At 35.2% G+C, this 13,177-nt stretch overlaps 2 protein-coding genes and 1 pseudogene across 2 annotated transcripts; all 3 read right to left on the minus strand.

The window, feature by feature from the left end:
* Positions 1 to 2,987: 2,987 nt before the first annotated feature.
* LOC114736480 (polyneuridine-aldehyde esterase-like) lies at positions 2,988 to 4,026 on the minus strand. The gene is made up of 3 exons (XM_028924326.1): positions 3,664 to 4,026; positions 3,406 to 3,522; positions 2,988 to 3,269 (listed from the first exon to the last, which is right to left on the minus strand). Exons 1-3 carry the CDS (start codon positions 4,024 to 4,026, stop codon positions 2,988 to 2,990), a joined length of 762 nt encoding a protein of 253 aa, XP_028780159.1.
* Positions 4,027 to 6,041: 2,015 nt separating this feature from the next.
* LOC114736490 (salicylic acid-binding protein 2-like) lies at positions 6,042 to 7,833 on the minus strand (annotated as a pseudogene).
* Positions 7,834 to 10,452: 2,619 nt separating this feature from the next.
* LOC114736498 (autophagy-related protein 101) lies at positions 10,453 to 12,607 on the minus strand (the record flags this gene model as incomplete). The annotated part of the gene is made up of 3 exons (XM_028924347.1): positions 10,453 to 10,765; positions 12,176 to 12,341; positions 12,448 to 12,607. Coding segments are annotated over 3 exons (402 nt in total), but the record flags the coding sequence as incomplete, so codon positions are not given.
* Between the last annotated feature and the right edge of the window lie 570 nt (positions 12,608 to 13,177).

Consider the following 13,177-nt stretch of genomic DNA (forward strand, 5'->3'; position numbering starts at 1 on the left):
TTAGTTTGGTAGTACTGCTCCATGGTGCGTTACAACTTCTGGAGGATCAACCTCTTCAACTTCATTTTCCATAGGTATTTTAACGAGTACAGTTTTGCTGAGTGTCCTGGTTTAAGTTCCAGTGAACCACATATTGTTTTGCACATAAAGTTGACTCAGAAAACAAATTATGTCCTTTAGTGCATTGCTAATGTCTTTATCGCGGGCTTCACTAATCACACATGACTCAACCACATTTTCTGGTCTTCGGCTAATATTTGCCTGTCCTACAAAACACAAGCTGCAAATCTTTGATAAGCAATTTTGCGCATTCGCAAGTTTGACACAAGATGATCACCACAATTCTGGGCCCTGGTCATCGGTAAAGAAACTAGATGGGAATACACGTGGCCATCCATAAGGAGTTTAATAGCCCAGTATAATTTACCTTCTCTACTGTTCCTGATTATTCATGAGATGCTATTGGTTAGTCCCTTTTAGATGTTGTCACAGGTTTAAGGCAACCATTATAACATCACAACACATCCTCTATATATTTAGTCGGGGCAACACAGGTGTCGGCAAGCATATTTTCGTTTGCAATTTGCTACCGGAACTCGAATCCATAGAAGTTAATAGGCTTGACTGCCATACAATTTGGAAATATGAAAAATACGAGGGGGTCGCCTGGAGGATGGATTTGATTATTACTGTTGTTGTTGGTATGTTTAAATCCTGACTTCATAGTACATCAGCAATCATCATTTCTGCTTTCCCCTTCTTCCTCAGTTTCTGCAACAGGATCAGGGGCAAGATCTAAATCAGCGAGTATCCCTTTTAGCTTCTGACTTTATTTTCAGGGAATTCAGCTAATAGTAACAATTGATTAATATTACCTAGTGTATAGTATAACCTTGCATGCTTTGATGGAGATCAGCATTTTAGTCCTCTGCATTACTTCACCAGATCGATCCGTAAGTGCACAGAGTCGTTCATAGTGTAATAAAAGAGCCCAAAGGGTTTTAGGGGTCGAACTCGCAGGAAGGCTACGTGTGCTATATCAAACATATGACAATAATGGAGATGGATAAAACTAAAATTGCAAATAGAGAGAAGCAACGTAATACTACATTTGCCCTTGTGCTAAAGAGTTTGTTTGACTTTTATTTTAATCTTAAATATAAAATTTTAATACTCATCCGGTTCTTATTATAAGACCTCATTTGACTTTTTATTTGGTCCTAATTATAAGACCCCAATCCATTTTGTCTCTTATATTTATGCATTTTTTTCCAAGATAATCCTTCTAATAATGATAGTTTTAGCCAATATACTTAATTAGCAAGGATATTTTAGGAATGACAACACTTATTTATTATAAATAACCAACTTAACTTACTTCCTTAATCTCCTCAAATAAGTCAATTGGGTCTTATAATTAGGACCGGAGGAGTATATTTTATCTCTTATATTTATTTATTTTTTTTAAAATTAGTTTTTATAATAATAGTAGTTCTAGGCTTCTAACCAATATACTTAATTAGCTAGGATATTTTAGAAAAGATCATATCTATTTATTGTAAATAATTAACTTAACTAGTTTTTTTAATCTATTTACATTAATCAACTAACTGTTGTACTAAGTGTCGGTAATTTCTTCCCATCACATTGGTGGGAGGATGGTCTTCGCGTTTTGCGGGTCGGCCAACGGCCTCCGACAGGAAGCACGGCTTCTCCAAGAGCTTCTTATCCGTGGCCGGAGCCCGGAAGTGATCCTCATAGATATATCCCTATAATCCGCCCTTGGATGTGCTGTTGGGCTCCATTTTTTAAAAAGTTTTTTGGGCTTGTGTGGGGGCTAGAGTCGTACAGATCTTATACCTGGGCCGGGATTTTCCCTTTCACCTCTCGTGCTTGGTAAAGTCATAATACATTCATCTTGTGAAAGTATGCTAATTCCAAGGCAAATTAGGCTATAATTACTAGGAATTGGGCAAGAAAATAGTCATATAATTAAGTAAATATTGGGCTTATCAGCTTGTAAGAATGCAGCAATTTAACCTCTGTTTCTTTTATATTCTTGCGGAAATCAAACCGGCCAAAATCTAGAACTCCTCGAATCTGACAGAAGTCACCTGAGATTACAAGGCTGGTGGTAGCTTCTCTGCCGCCAAAGCAAAATGGACGTTCCTCGTAAAATATTGATCCGTCCTTCTGATTTGTTCTTGCTTCTTAGACTCTCTTTTTTTCCCCTGATGAATCTTCAGAGGTAGAAACGAAATCGTGGTTAATATTGGATGCCAATTATTATATGTCCTGCAAAATCTATTAATGTCTAACGTGTTGATTGATCTAGGTCATGGTTTTGGGTAATAAAATTTGACGGAGAGGTTTTTTTTTTTTTTTGGGAGGAAAAATTGTATTCGTATCATTCAATACAAGCACCAAGAAATTACAACCCAACAAAAGAAGGCAGTACCGAAGCCAACAAAACTATCAACGACAAAACACCAAACAAAGTAAATGAAAGCTAAAAGAAAAATTTGACGGAGAGTTATAACATAGTTTGTTGGCAGAATTTGTCAGGGGAAAGGTTTACTTCTCCACTCCTGTATCTTTATATTTTTACTATTAGATGAAACTTGGATACTTGATATTTAATATTTCACAAATTTTTTCTTACTTCTTTTACTATAAATTCTAAACTGTTTAATAATAGTTCTATGAAATACCAAATCCATGGTTTGATGTTGAGCTCACGTAAGAGATGGGAACATTTCAGTTCTTTAAAAACAGAGCTATTCCTGCAGCTTATCTCTCTTCATCATGTAAAATTGTCCTTTAGCCAATGAAGGTCACCGACGGCAAGGAGGAAATTCAACGCACTAACAATCAGTCGCATAAGACATAGGTACATGACAGGGTTCATATGTAAATTTATTCTTTAAACGATAAAGACCACCGAAAGAAACTATTATTCAAGGCATTTAAACAACTCTGATATAACATCATATGTTTTTCTGAGCTATCTGGATGAGAGACTGGCAAACTTCTTGAGGTCTAGAAAGCATAGCCATATGATCCGAGTCCTTGATTTCCAGGACATGGTCAATTCCAGCATTTTCAATCATCCAACTTTGATATTCCAATGGAATTATTGCGTCCTCCCCACAGACAATATAAGCCTTTGGAACCGAACCGTACCCTTCTTCTGAGAAATTCTTTGCCTTCTGTAATTCTTCAACGAATAGATATCCTGGCCTTATCAACATCTTGGCTAACTCAAGATCCTGCATCGACAACCCAGTTAGCATCCCTCTTCCAATCTAAAACCTCTTGGTTTCTTCGTTTAAAAATTATAGTATAGAACTAAAAATCTATGCATTCAAGGCAATTGAACACGGTAGGTATAGCCATGATCAGTACCTCAATGGGACAGAGTTGATAAAGTTTGGTGGACAAACACTTGGACCCAAAAATCATTGATGCAGATCCAGATGATGAAATCTCCATGTTGTACACTTCATTCAGTTCTGCTCTATCCTTAGGCTTGTAATGTATATAAATTTAAAAGTTAAGAACTTTTAACGCACACGCACGCCAAGCTCATATTTTACAAATAAGATTTGCATTTATTTGATAAACGAGAAATAGGTGTGGTTCAGAAACCAAAAGCATGTATACCTGTTGTTCTATGACATAAGAGGGTGGGTGTTTCGTATCAGGAACAAAAGCTGTTAAGAAGACAGCAAGTTCTATCTTATGAGGGAACCTGTCCATGGCAAGAGCTAAACTCAACCCTCCAAAGCTGTGTCCAACAAGAACAACCTTTTCACTTGGAGGAAGAGATTCTAGCAACTCCAAGAGGGGCCCAGAATACTCAGAAAAACTACGAATATCTTCGATTCTCTTGGGGTTGATGCCTGAGGCTGCAAGATCCAGTACTGTGACCTTGTTGCCGGAAGACTGAAGCCGAGGCTTGAGCTTGTACCAGCACCAAGCTCCATGGCAAACTCCGTGCACCAAAACATAATGCTTTCCTTCCATTGTTTTCACTCCTTACTTCAGAAGTTACAAATGTTTGGGGATTATTATATAGATGGCGCTTATCTCTATTGAAGCTTAATGCTACAAGTAAATGTTATTTAAAACAGGCATTCAATGTTTTGGGTCAATGTGGTCACAAGCATTAAGTTGGCTTTATGACAAAATGTGTTTTGGTAGTCCTTAAATGATTATTATAATGTGGCACTGCCATTAAGATTATGCTTTAAAATAATGCCCCAACCACACCAATTGAGGGTCCGTTTGGAATAGTGATTGGAAAAGTAGCTTATTGTGAGTTTGGCTTATGGAAAAGTGAAGTTGGGTAAAAGCTGAATTGGATAAGTTGAATTGTGTTTAGATTATAATTTAGAAAAGTTAGTTTGTAAAAGTGAGATTGATAAAAGGTTGTTTGGATTATGGTTAGGTAAAAGTAAGTTTGGTTGTAAGATGACTAAAATGAGTATGAGTTTTAATAAATAATAAAACATGATTAAAAAATAATTTTACATAATACAATAAATTTAAATTAATTTATAATATGAATAGGAGGGGGTAATACATATGTTCACATATGTGTGTGTATATTACATTTACATATGGTAAAATATTAAAAAAAACCGTTAATAAAAAAGGTTATTTATCATATGATAACTTTTTAGAAAATTGTGTTATATTAAAAAATTTGAAAATGCACAAAATCAACGTATGAGGGAGAAGAGCCAGAAGACAGATTTGGTATAAATTTGCAATAAATGTTTCCAGGACCTTTTACTAAAGCAAACGCACGATTCCATAAGTTATAAGCTTCTCTTCCCAGCTTATGCTTTTCACCAGCTTTTGACTTATAAGCTAAATAAACTAAAAGCTTATCCAAACAGGAACAAATTACAGATCGAGCTTATGACGCCAATAAGTTCCTTTTAAGCTCTACAAATGCCCTGCCAAACAGGTATTGATTGTGAGTTAATTAGTGATCGGTTTTGTTTGACTACTTGCCCAAGAAAAAAAATCTCATTAATGATATTTTTTAATTTTACCTCAATTTAATTTCTCTTGGAAAGAGACAAAGAAGAGAAAGAATTGATAATTGATAATGATTTGTAAATGTAGGAAGAAAAAAATTTTAATAGAAACAAATTTAAAAACTTTTATCAATTTAAGATATATTCAATAATTTAATTATTATTCTTTGATGCATGAGAATAAGTTACAACTTATAAGTCACTTATAATAGGCACGGAGTTTTTTTTTTTTTTTACCAATAAGATAATTCCCAGCACTATAAAGAGTGGGTTGAATTCAGGTGCTAAGACCACAATTTCTTCGGTAGATTATCTAGAAACAATTTTATTAATACTCTTTAATCTGTGAATACTAGCTTGCCTTCATGAGTTCTCATAATCCAAATTATTTAAAATTTCGTGTGTATAAAGCATACGTTTCCAAATCTTAATTTTTTAGGACAAATTTTTGTTTATTTTTTCTGTATATTTATTACAATAACTAACAAAAATATAATATTTATTACCATTATTATTATTTAATCTAATAACAAGTGTTATTTTTTATTCCAGTTTAACCAAAATAAATTTGTTTGAGTCTTAATTTCAACTCTGCGGTAACCAATTCATTTCTTGAGTTGAATGATGAGTTGTACATGTTGCCTCTAAAAGTCTAATTAAACAGAAATTTGCCCAAATCCGCCCATCTCTTAACAACACAATAGTACACCATTAAATTAATCCAACGAGTTTGCATCCCTCAATACACACCATTAAGAGTGCCTAATGAAATGCTAATGAGTTGTTCGTCAAGAGACTAGAGTTTGAAAAATACAAATCATGATATTGTCCTCTTTATTTAGGAATTATAGCATCGATCATGAGGACACAGATATATGATTGCATCACTTCTGCTAGGAGCTATTGATGCAGCACGACATTTGGATTGGAATACTACTTAACATAATCAATACATATGGGTAAGCTAGAGGAAGCCATAATGTTCATTAATCATCAGGTAAAGTTATTGGCAATGTGGAGGAGAGCCAAGCAAAGTTGATGTGGCTTGGAAAGCATGGCCATATGATCAGCTTCCTTGATTTCAGTGACCTCATGAACACAAGCATTTTGGATCATCCATTTCTGAAACTCCATTGGAATCGCCAAGTCCTCATCGCACACAATATAACCTACTGGAACCGACCCATATCCCTCTTTGCTGAAGTTCTTGGCCTCCCTCAGTTCTTCAAGAAAAAGCGAACCTGGCCTTACCAAAGTCTTGGCCATTTCAAGATCCTGCAAAGCCAATAAAAGGTCAATTCCATATGTTGAATTGGCTTGAAAGCAGGAAGCCATACGTACGTACCTCAGAGGAGCCCAGTTGATAGAGCTTCTCGCATAAGAAATTGGGTCCGAATGTGATGCTTCCGCGGGGCGATAACTCAGTGTCTAACCATCCACTCCCATTAGGATGGTTTCTTTCTACGTACTAGTCATGTTTCAAGTTTATTTCATATAAAAGGGTCTGTTAGTATAATATATACTCTATATAATCATTAAGGGTACCCTATATAATCATTAACTTACTTTAAGTTAAAAATTGCAATTACATATGTTACACTTTGATGATCCAAGTTTGACTTGGCTTTCGATGTAATTTTATGAATTAACATTTTGTAACTAAATAGTCCGTATAGTTTCGCATGTCTAATTTTTTTAAATCTTTCACTTTTATATGTTAAAATAACCGACTTCAACCAGTTCGCATAGATTGTATTAAATGAATTATCAAAAAATCATATGACTGGTGGAGTCATATGTAACCTTTAAATCTTTGGGTTACATAAATATCTTTGATTATTCATTTATCTCGTATATGCATGTATATATTCAGGTTTAATGTTATGTCATAAAACTTGAAGAAGTTATTTATGCATAATTGAAAGTTTAAGGGGATTATGTATAAAAACTACAAATTTAGGAGTTCGATTTGGCATTAACTAGCTGCATCATCATATCAATAACAAAAACGAATTATTAGTACAAGTTGGATTTAACAGAATGAGCTAGTTTCTTATGTTGTGATGAATTAAGATTCAAATCTCCTATAAAAGTTAAACAGAATTGCCTTTAATAAAGAGATACTTGTACCTAACAAACAAAAAAAAAAAGGAATTGTAGGCTCATCACTATGGCGAACCATACCTGGTCCAAGACATATGAAGGCGGGTGTTGGGTATCAGGAACAAAAGCTGCTAAGAAAATGGCAAGTTCTATCTTATGAGGGAACTTGTCCATGGCAAGGGCTAAACTCAACCCTCCAAAGCTGTGTCCGACAAGAACCACCTTTTCACTTGGAGGCAGTGATTCTAACAGCTCTAAGAGAGGCTCACAATACTCAGCAAAACTATGAACATGTTCCATTCTCTTAGGGTTGATGCCTGAGGCTGCAAGGTCCAGTACCGTGACCTTGTTGCCCGCAGACTGAAGCTGTGGCTTGAGCTTAAACCAGCACCAAGCTCCATGGCAAGCTCCATGCACCAGGACATAATGCCTTTGTTCTTATTTTCTGTAGTCATTTTAGATCGGATTTGAGAGATTCCCCACTTCATGAAAGCCAGTAACTAACTTGGCAAGTAAGTGTGTGTGTGTGTGTGTGTGTGTGTAGAGAGAGAGAGAATCAATCATGCGAATTAGTGACTACCCCATCAGGGGATTTGAGAGACCTTTGAGTAACTGGGTATTTATGAAGAGATGGGGCCGGGAGGCGGGAATATATCTCTACCGAGCAATCCCTTGGACTCATATTATAGAGGCATCAACTCATGGTTCTCTTTACAAGTAGGGTTGAAAACAGGCTAGGCCTGTAGTGAAGCTTGTTAGCTTGAGTTTGGCTGACGGCTTATGAAAAGCTTTTTGTTTAGCCTGAGCCTAACCTGTAATTAAGTCTGGCCTGACCTGTGGCCTGTTAAGAAACTTATTTTTTTTAATAAATTTTAAACACACATAAACCAATTCAAAATTATAATAACTCACCCAAATTATCTAAATATAAACAAAATTATCAAATTATCAAATTAACACAATTTGTTCTTGCTAGTTACTACAATTACAATAAATCATCAAACCACAAAGCATTAAATCTTCAACACAATTTTTTCTTCTTTTCAAAACACCTAAGAAGAAAAAATCAAATATGTATTAGATCATAACAAAATTTAATAACTAATAAACATAAGAAATGGTATTATTTTTAGAATTCAAAATTTGTACTTTTGATTTAAGGCAAGTTCTTACGGTGTTCATTAAATTTAAGGTAAGTTCCAAGTATCCAAATTCTCAAGAGCTTCAAATCTGGTGTGTTTATAAAGAGAAACTAGTGATTCGGTGCGAAAAATAAAGCTAAGTATTTTATTTTTTGAGCCCCTGTCAGTTTATATATTTAACCTCAAAAAAAAATAACAGCCCCAAACCATCTGACAAGCCTAATAGGCTTATTATCAAGCCTAAATCTGATCTAATAAGGTAAACAGGCGTTTTTACAAGTCTGAGCCTGTTCTTATATTTAAATAGACTAGGTCAGGCCAGACCACAGGCTTCTGACAGGCCCTCTAGCCTATTTCTACCCCTATCTACAGCTACAGAAAACAAATTAGGCAAGACCACATGATTCACAATTAATTATTTTGTAAGTGTGACAGTGGGAAATATTCGCAAATCTAGTTGTATGTCCTTGCCTGACGTTATACAAAGCGAATGGAAATCCGTACTCAAAAAGATAGGTAGAGTCTGTAAGCAAGTTAGAACAATAAGGTGCTTGTGGGACTCATCTTCCTCATATGAGGAAAGGTGTTTGTTGGCGCTTGCGTTGGTGATATGGATTACCCGTTTTGGACAAATTTATATGTGGAAATGGAAAAGCCGGGTGAATAAAACGAGTCTGTATTTCAACATGCACACGATATCAATAGCTTCATATGTAGAGAAACCGACAGAAACCCGATGTTGCTGAAGTTAGCTGGAGTTACCATTAAAGTTAATAACGTAATTGATTGAGGGACTCGGCTTCGAGAGTTGTTGCCAACACGAATGCTCATTACTCTCTGATTATGATGACTGTCTACCCCTCACCCACAAATTTGAATTCGGAATGTTCACAAAGCCACGACTCCACCCAATTCACTTCAAGGCATGTTTCGTAGTTAAGCGAAATATTGTTGTTGTTATTGTTATTATTATTGTCACCTCAAAAATAAAAATATATCTAACACCTTAATTTTAGTAGGTACATTTTGCATCCTGACTTTTTTTTACTGTGAATTCAGTATTATGATTTTATTTTTGGGTGTATTTAGTATTTTAAAAATTAGAGCGTTCAATGTAATTAAAAAATAATTTGACATAACTAATGTTCCAAAAAATAGGATCAAGATGCTGAATGCAACTTCAACCTGGTTTAATAACATTTCTTTTATTTTAATGTCATATTTAAAAGCAAAAACATTGAGAAGTTCTTTTTATCAATTATTTAATCTTATTTTGAATGACTACTTATATATGGAATAAGTGGGGTTTGGTTGTTGAGTTTATATTCACGTATTTTAGTTTAATAACATCTATCATCTTTTTTTTTCCCAATTTTGTAAAGATAAAAACATTGAGAAGCTTTTTAATTTCAATTTTTATATTTTATTTTTTATGCTTATTGAAGCGCCCGAGTCTGCACGGATCTTGATAAATTTGAAAGAAGCAAGCATGATTAAATTTATTCCAGACACATACACACAGACACACGCACAAAAATGTGCCCGCCCGCGGTGTTTTTTGTATTTTTAATTTCCATTTGAGACTGGATAGGAGCCATCCCAGCCCAGCCCATATGCTGGCCTGATCAAGCATATTAAGCTTTTTAAAAAACCAAAAAACTACCCGTGTTCGGCACGGCCCGACTTGGCCAGACAACAACAGGACAATCAGGCTCCCTAACTGGATGAACATCCCAGCTTAAATCACCCTTTTTCTCAATTAAGGAGAAACTATTTTGGAAGCACTTATACCTTTTTTTTTTAATTTTCAATTTGACACTTATGCATTTTTTTTTCTTATTTAAATCTTTAATTTTGCTCTATTAACATTGTCAACCCTTGTATAGAGACTAAAAATGCTAATAAAACAAAGTTACAAGAACTAACGTTGCTAAAAAAGTAAAATTAAATGATTTAATTAAGAGAAAAAACATATAAGTACCAAATTAAAAATTGAAAAAAAAAAATATAGGCACCTCTGATATGATTTTTCCTTTAATTAATAACTATAAATCTAATGAGGCCGGAGCCACTTCTTCAAATTCCCTGACCAAAGCGGAGATCAAGCAATTTTCACAAGCATGATAAATAAGGCGGCTGATATGCAAGAAGACTCGCCAAGTCACGAACATTTGAAAATATATACAAGACCATAAATAGTAAACGCAGAACAAACATACTTCCAAGAGAGAAATAGAAAAGAAGGAGAAAAAGAAAGGCTACTCAAAAGCAAATATTTACAAGGGCAAGTAAACTAAACCTTGCTTCATTTAGCTTTATTCAGCTCTCTATATCCAGCACATGATTATGCACAATAAGAATCCACGGAACCACATGCGCCCTGTCAGAACTGACAATCAACTTAGCATGGTTGGATGCCCAGACTGGAGCATCCTCTTTATCATGTCCATCCCGAAAGCAGAATCTGATGAACTGGTCAATGGCACCTTAATATTAACTCAGCAGTCTAATTTATGAGCTCCACATCAATTAAGAGGAGCAGAAAGAACTGCAACTCATGAAAAGAAACAAGAGCAAGACCACTAGAGAGCAGTGGAAATCTGGGATTTTGACGGTTACCAACATAGTACCAAGATGATGAAAATCAGCTGGAAGTGAAAAAGAGCAGTCCACTAAAGACAAAAAGGACTCTAAATTCAAACAAAGAAATTGCCAGACCATCATGGACATATCAGCTACAGACTCACAAGGGTCACCCAACGGGCTAGATATTATGAAGAGTTAATCTAGAAAGACCCATCAACACCTAGCTTCTTGATATGACGAAAAGTAATGCAATAGTTATATAAACTCAAGCAGAATTGCCCTTGCAATTCTCATAATCCCCACTAGTGTTGAGAAAAGAAATGACCGCCAATTGCCACCTTGCATCAGCCCAAACAGACATCTCACATCCTGATACGCCAGCAACTTCAGTGTAACAAATAGCAGCAAGAGACTACTTATAGCAGAACTAGTCAAAAAATCAAGGAAAACATTGCAAGCGTAACTGTTTCAATATGTGCTCTTTAAACTATAAACTGCTTTGGTTTCTTAAAACTTGATTGTGCACAAAATCATTTCCCAGGAAAGCTTTAGTGACACGCAATTAGCGTTCTCAACAAGGTCTCTCCCTCTCTTCTAAGAAACTTCATAAGACACCGCTCATCAATCCACAACAGAATTAAAAAAATGTCGTGGCCCTTCACAAATACTCCCAGAATAAAACACTTTCAGATATATAAAGAACGGACTTACACACAAGTGCCGGAAAATTAAGCTAAAAATACATTACTTTAGAAACAACTACACAACACTGGTAGAAGAACATCACACAAAACAAAAGAGAAAAAAATACAACCCACCCACAAATCACTGAAACACTAGACAAGAACACACTGGGTTGCCAATCTTTCAAGAGGATTGGCTCCGTCCACTCCAATGCCTAACCCTGATTCAAATTCTTCTCTCCTCCCTTGCTCAGCCAAAAGGGAATATTTATAGACCCAAAAATGACTTTCACAGCCCCCAATTCATAGACTTTGACTATAGCAGTCCTATAGCTACTCTGCTCTCTACTTCTTTCTTCAAAATAGCAAATCAAACTTCTGCCCATCGAGAAGTTTTTTTTTTTTTCCTTCCTTCCTTCCCTTTCATGTATCTTCCTAGGTCTCTAAAAGTGGTCCTAGAAAAAACCCATCCAAATTTGGATCGAAATAACCTCATCACAAAGAAGTATCCTGAAGCATCATAAAATTCTAGTAAAGAAAACTAATGAGAAATATTATAGCAATATTGAAAGCCATAGTTAGAATCTGGGTAGCCAGAGCAAAGATAACTGACCTGGGTATAGTAATTTCAAAGGGGAATGAAATGACACCCTCAAGATTTGGTATGGGAGGAACATGGTCCTTCTTTTCGTTAACAAATTTAATAATTTGAAACAAAACTTCTCGAAGTGATGATTCAAGTGCTGCGCTTCTTGCATTTCTATCTTCAAGTGCTCCCTCTAAACATAAGCAGAATGGGAAACAGGTAAGGAAGGGAAAAAGACATTAGATGGAGTGAAGCAGTTCTCTACGTAGTGGTAAGGCAAGGAGGATAAATTTAATCACCTCCTGGATCAGCAACTTTAGAATGATGAGATTTGCTAGAGTGAACCTTTGGATGCTGGGCTACATTCAGATTAATATACCATTGCTCCCAATACAAGCGCTCACTCTTACTGAACCAAGATGCATGTTTGTTTTTTTCTTCATAGAAAGATAAGCATACCTGCATCATCAGAATTCAGAAGCCTGTTATAAAGAATAAGCATAAATATTAATTAAATAAAAAAAATCAATGCCCAGAGAATAGAGATAGCACTTATAGCAATAAACTTTGATTGTGATATATAATATAAGTCACTTGTAACAGTCTCACATGCCAAGAAAAGCATTAAATTGTCAAAATTTACCAATTTTAACCCTATTAAAAGTTTCCTCTCTCTACATTTAAAAATCATTCTCATATCTCTCCCTTGTTTCTCTTTCCAATGAGAATTAGATAAGGGTAAAATTGGAAAACAAGCATTAAATATACTACAAGGGACTTAAATTTTGGACCAAAACTTCTCCCTACAACTACAAGTGACCTACATTTGGAACGAGAGTGGTCGAGCAAAGAGAATATATATGATACATTAAGACTGTGCTACGCATTTTGCATAATTTGCATTCAGTTAATATCTTTAAATCCCAAAAAAATAGAACCACTAACAGAAATCTACTCGTTTCGTTAAGAAAGTTGTTGAATTACAAAATATAATTGCTCGTAGAATATCCAGTGTTGTCTCCTTTCTAC

Source organism: Neltuma alba, unplaced genomic scaffold (assembly GCF_004799145.2).
Source record: "Neltuma alba isolate B1F8T4 unplaced genomic scaffold, ASM479914v2 tig00002735_pilon, whole genome shotgun sequence".
NCBI classification, from domain to species: Eukaryota; Viridiplantae; Streptophyta; class Magnoliopsida; order Fabales; family Fabaceae; genus Neltuma; species Neltuma alba.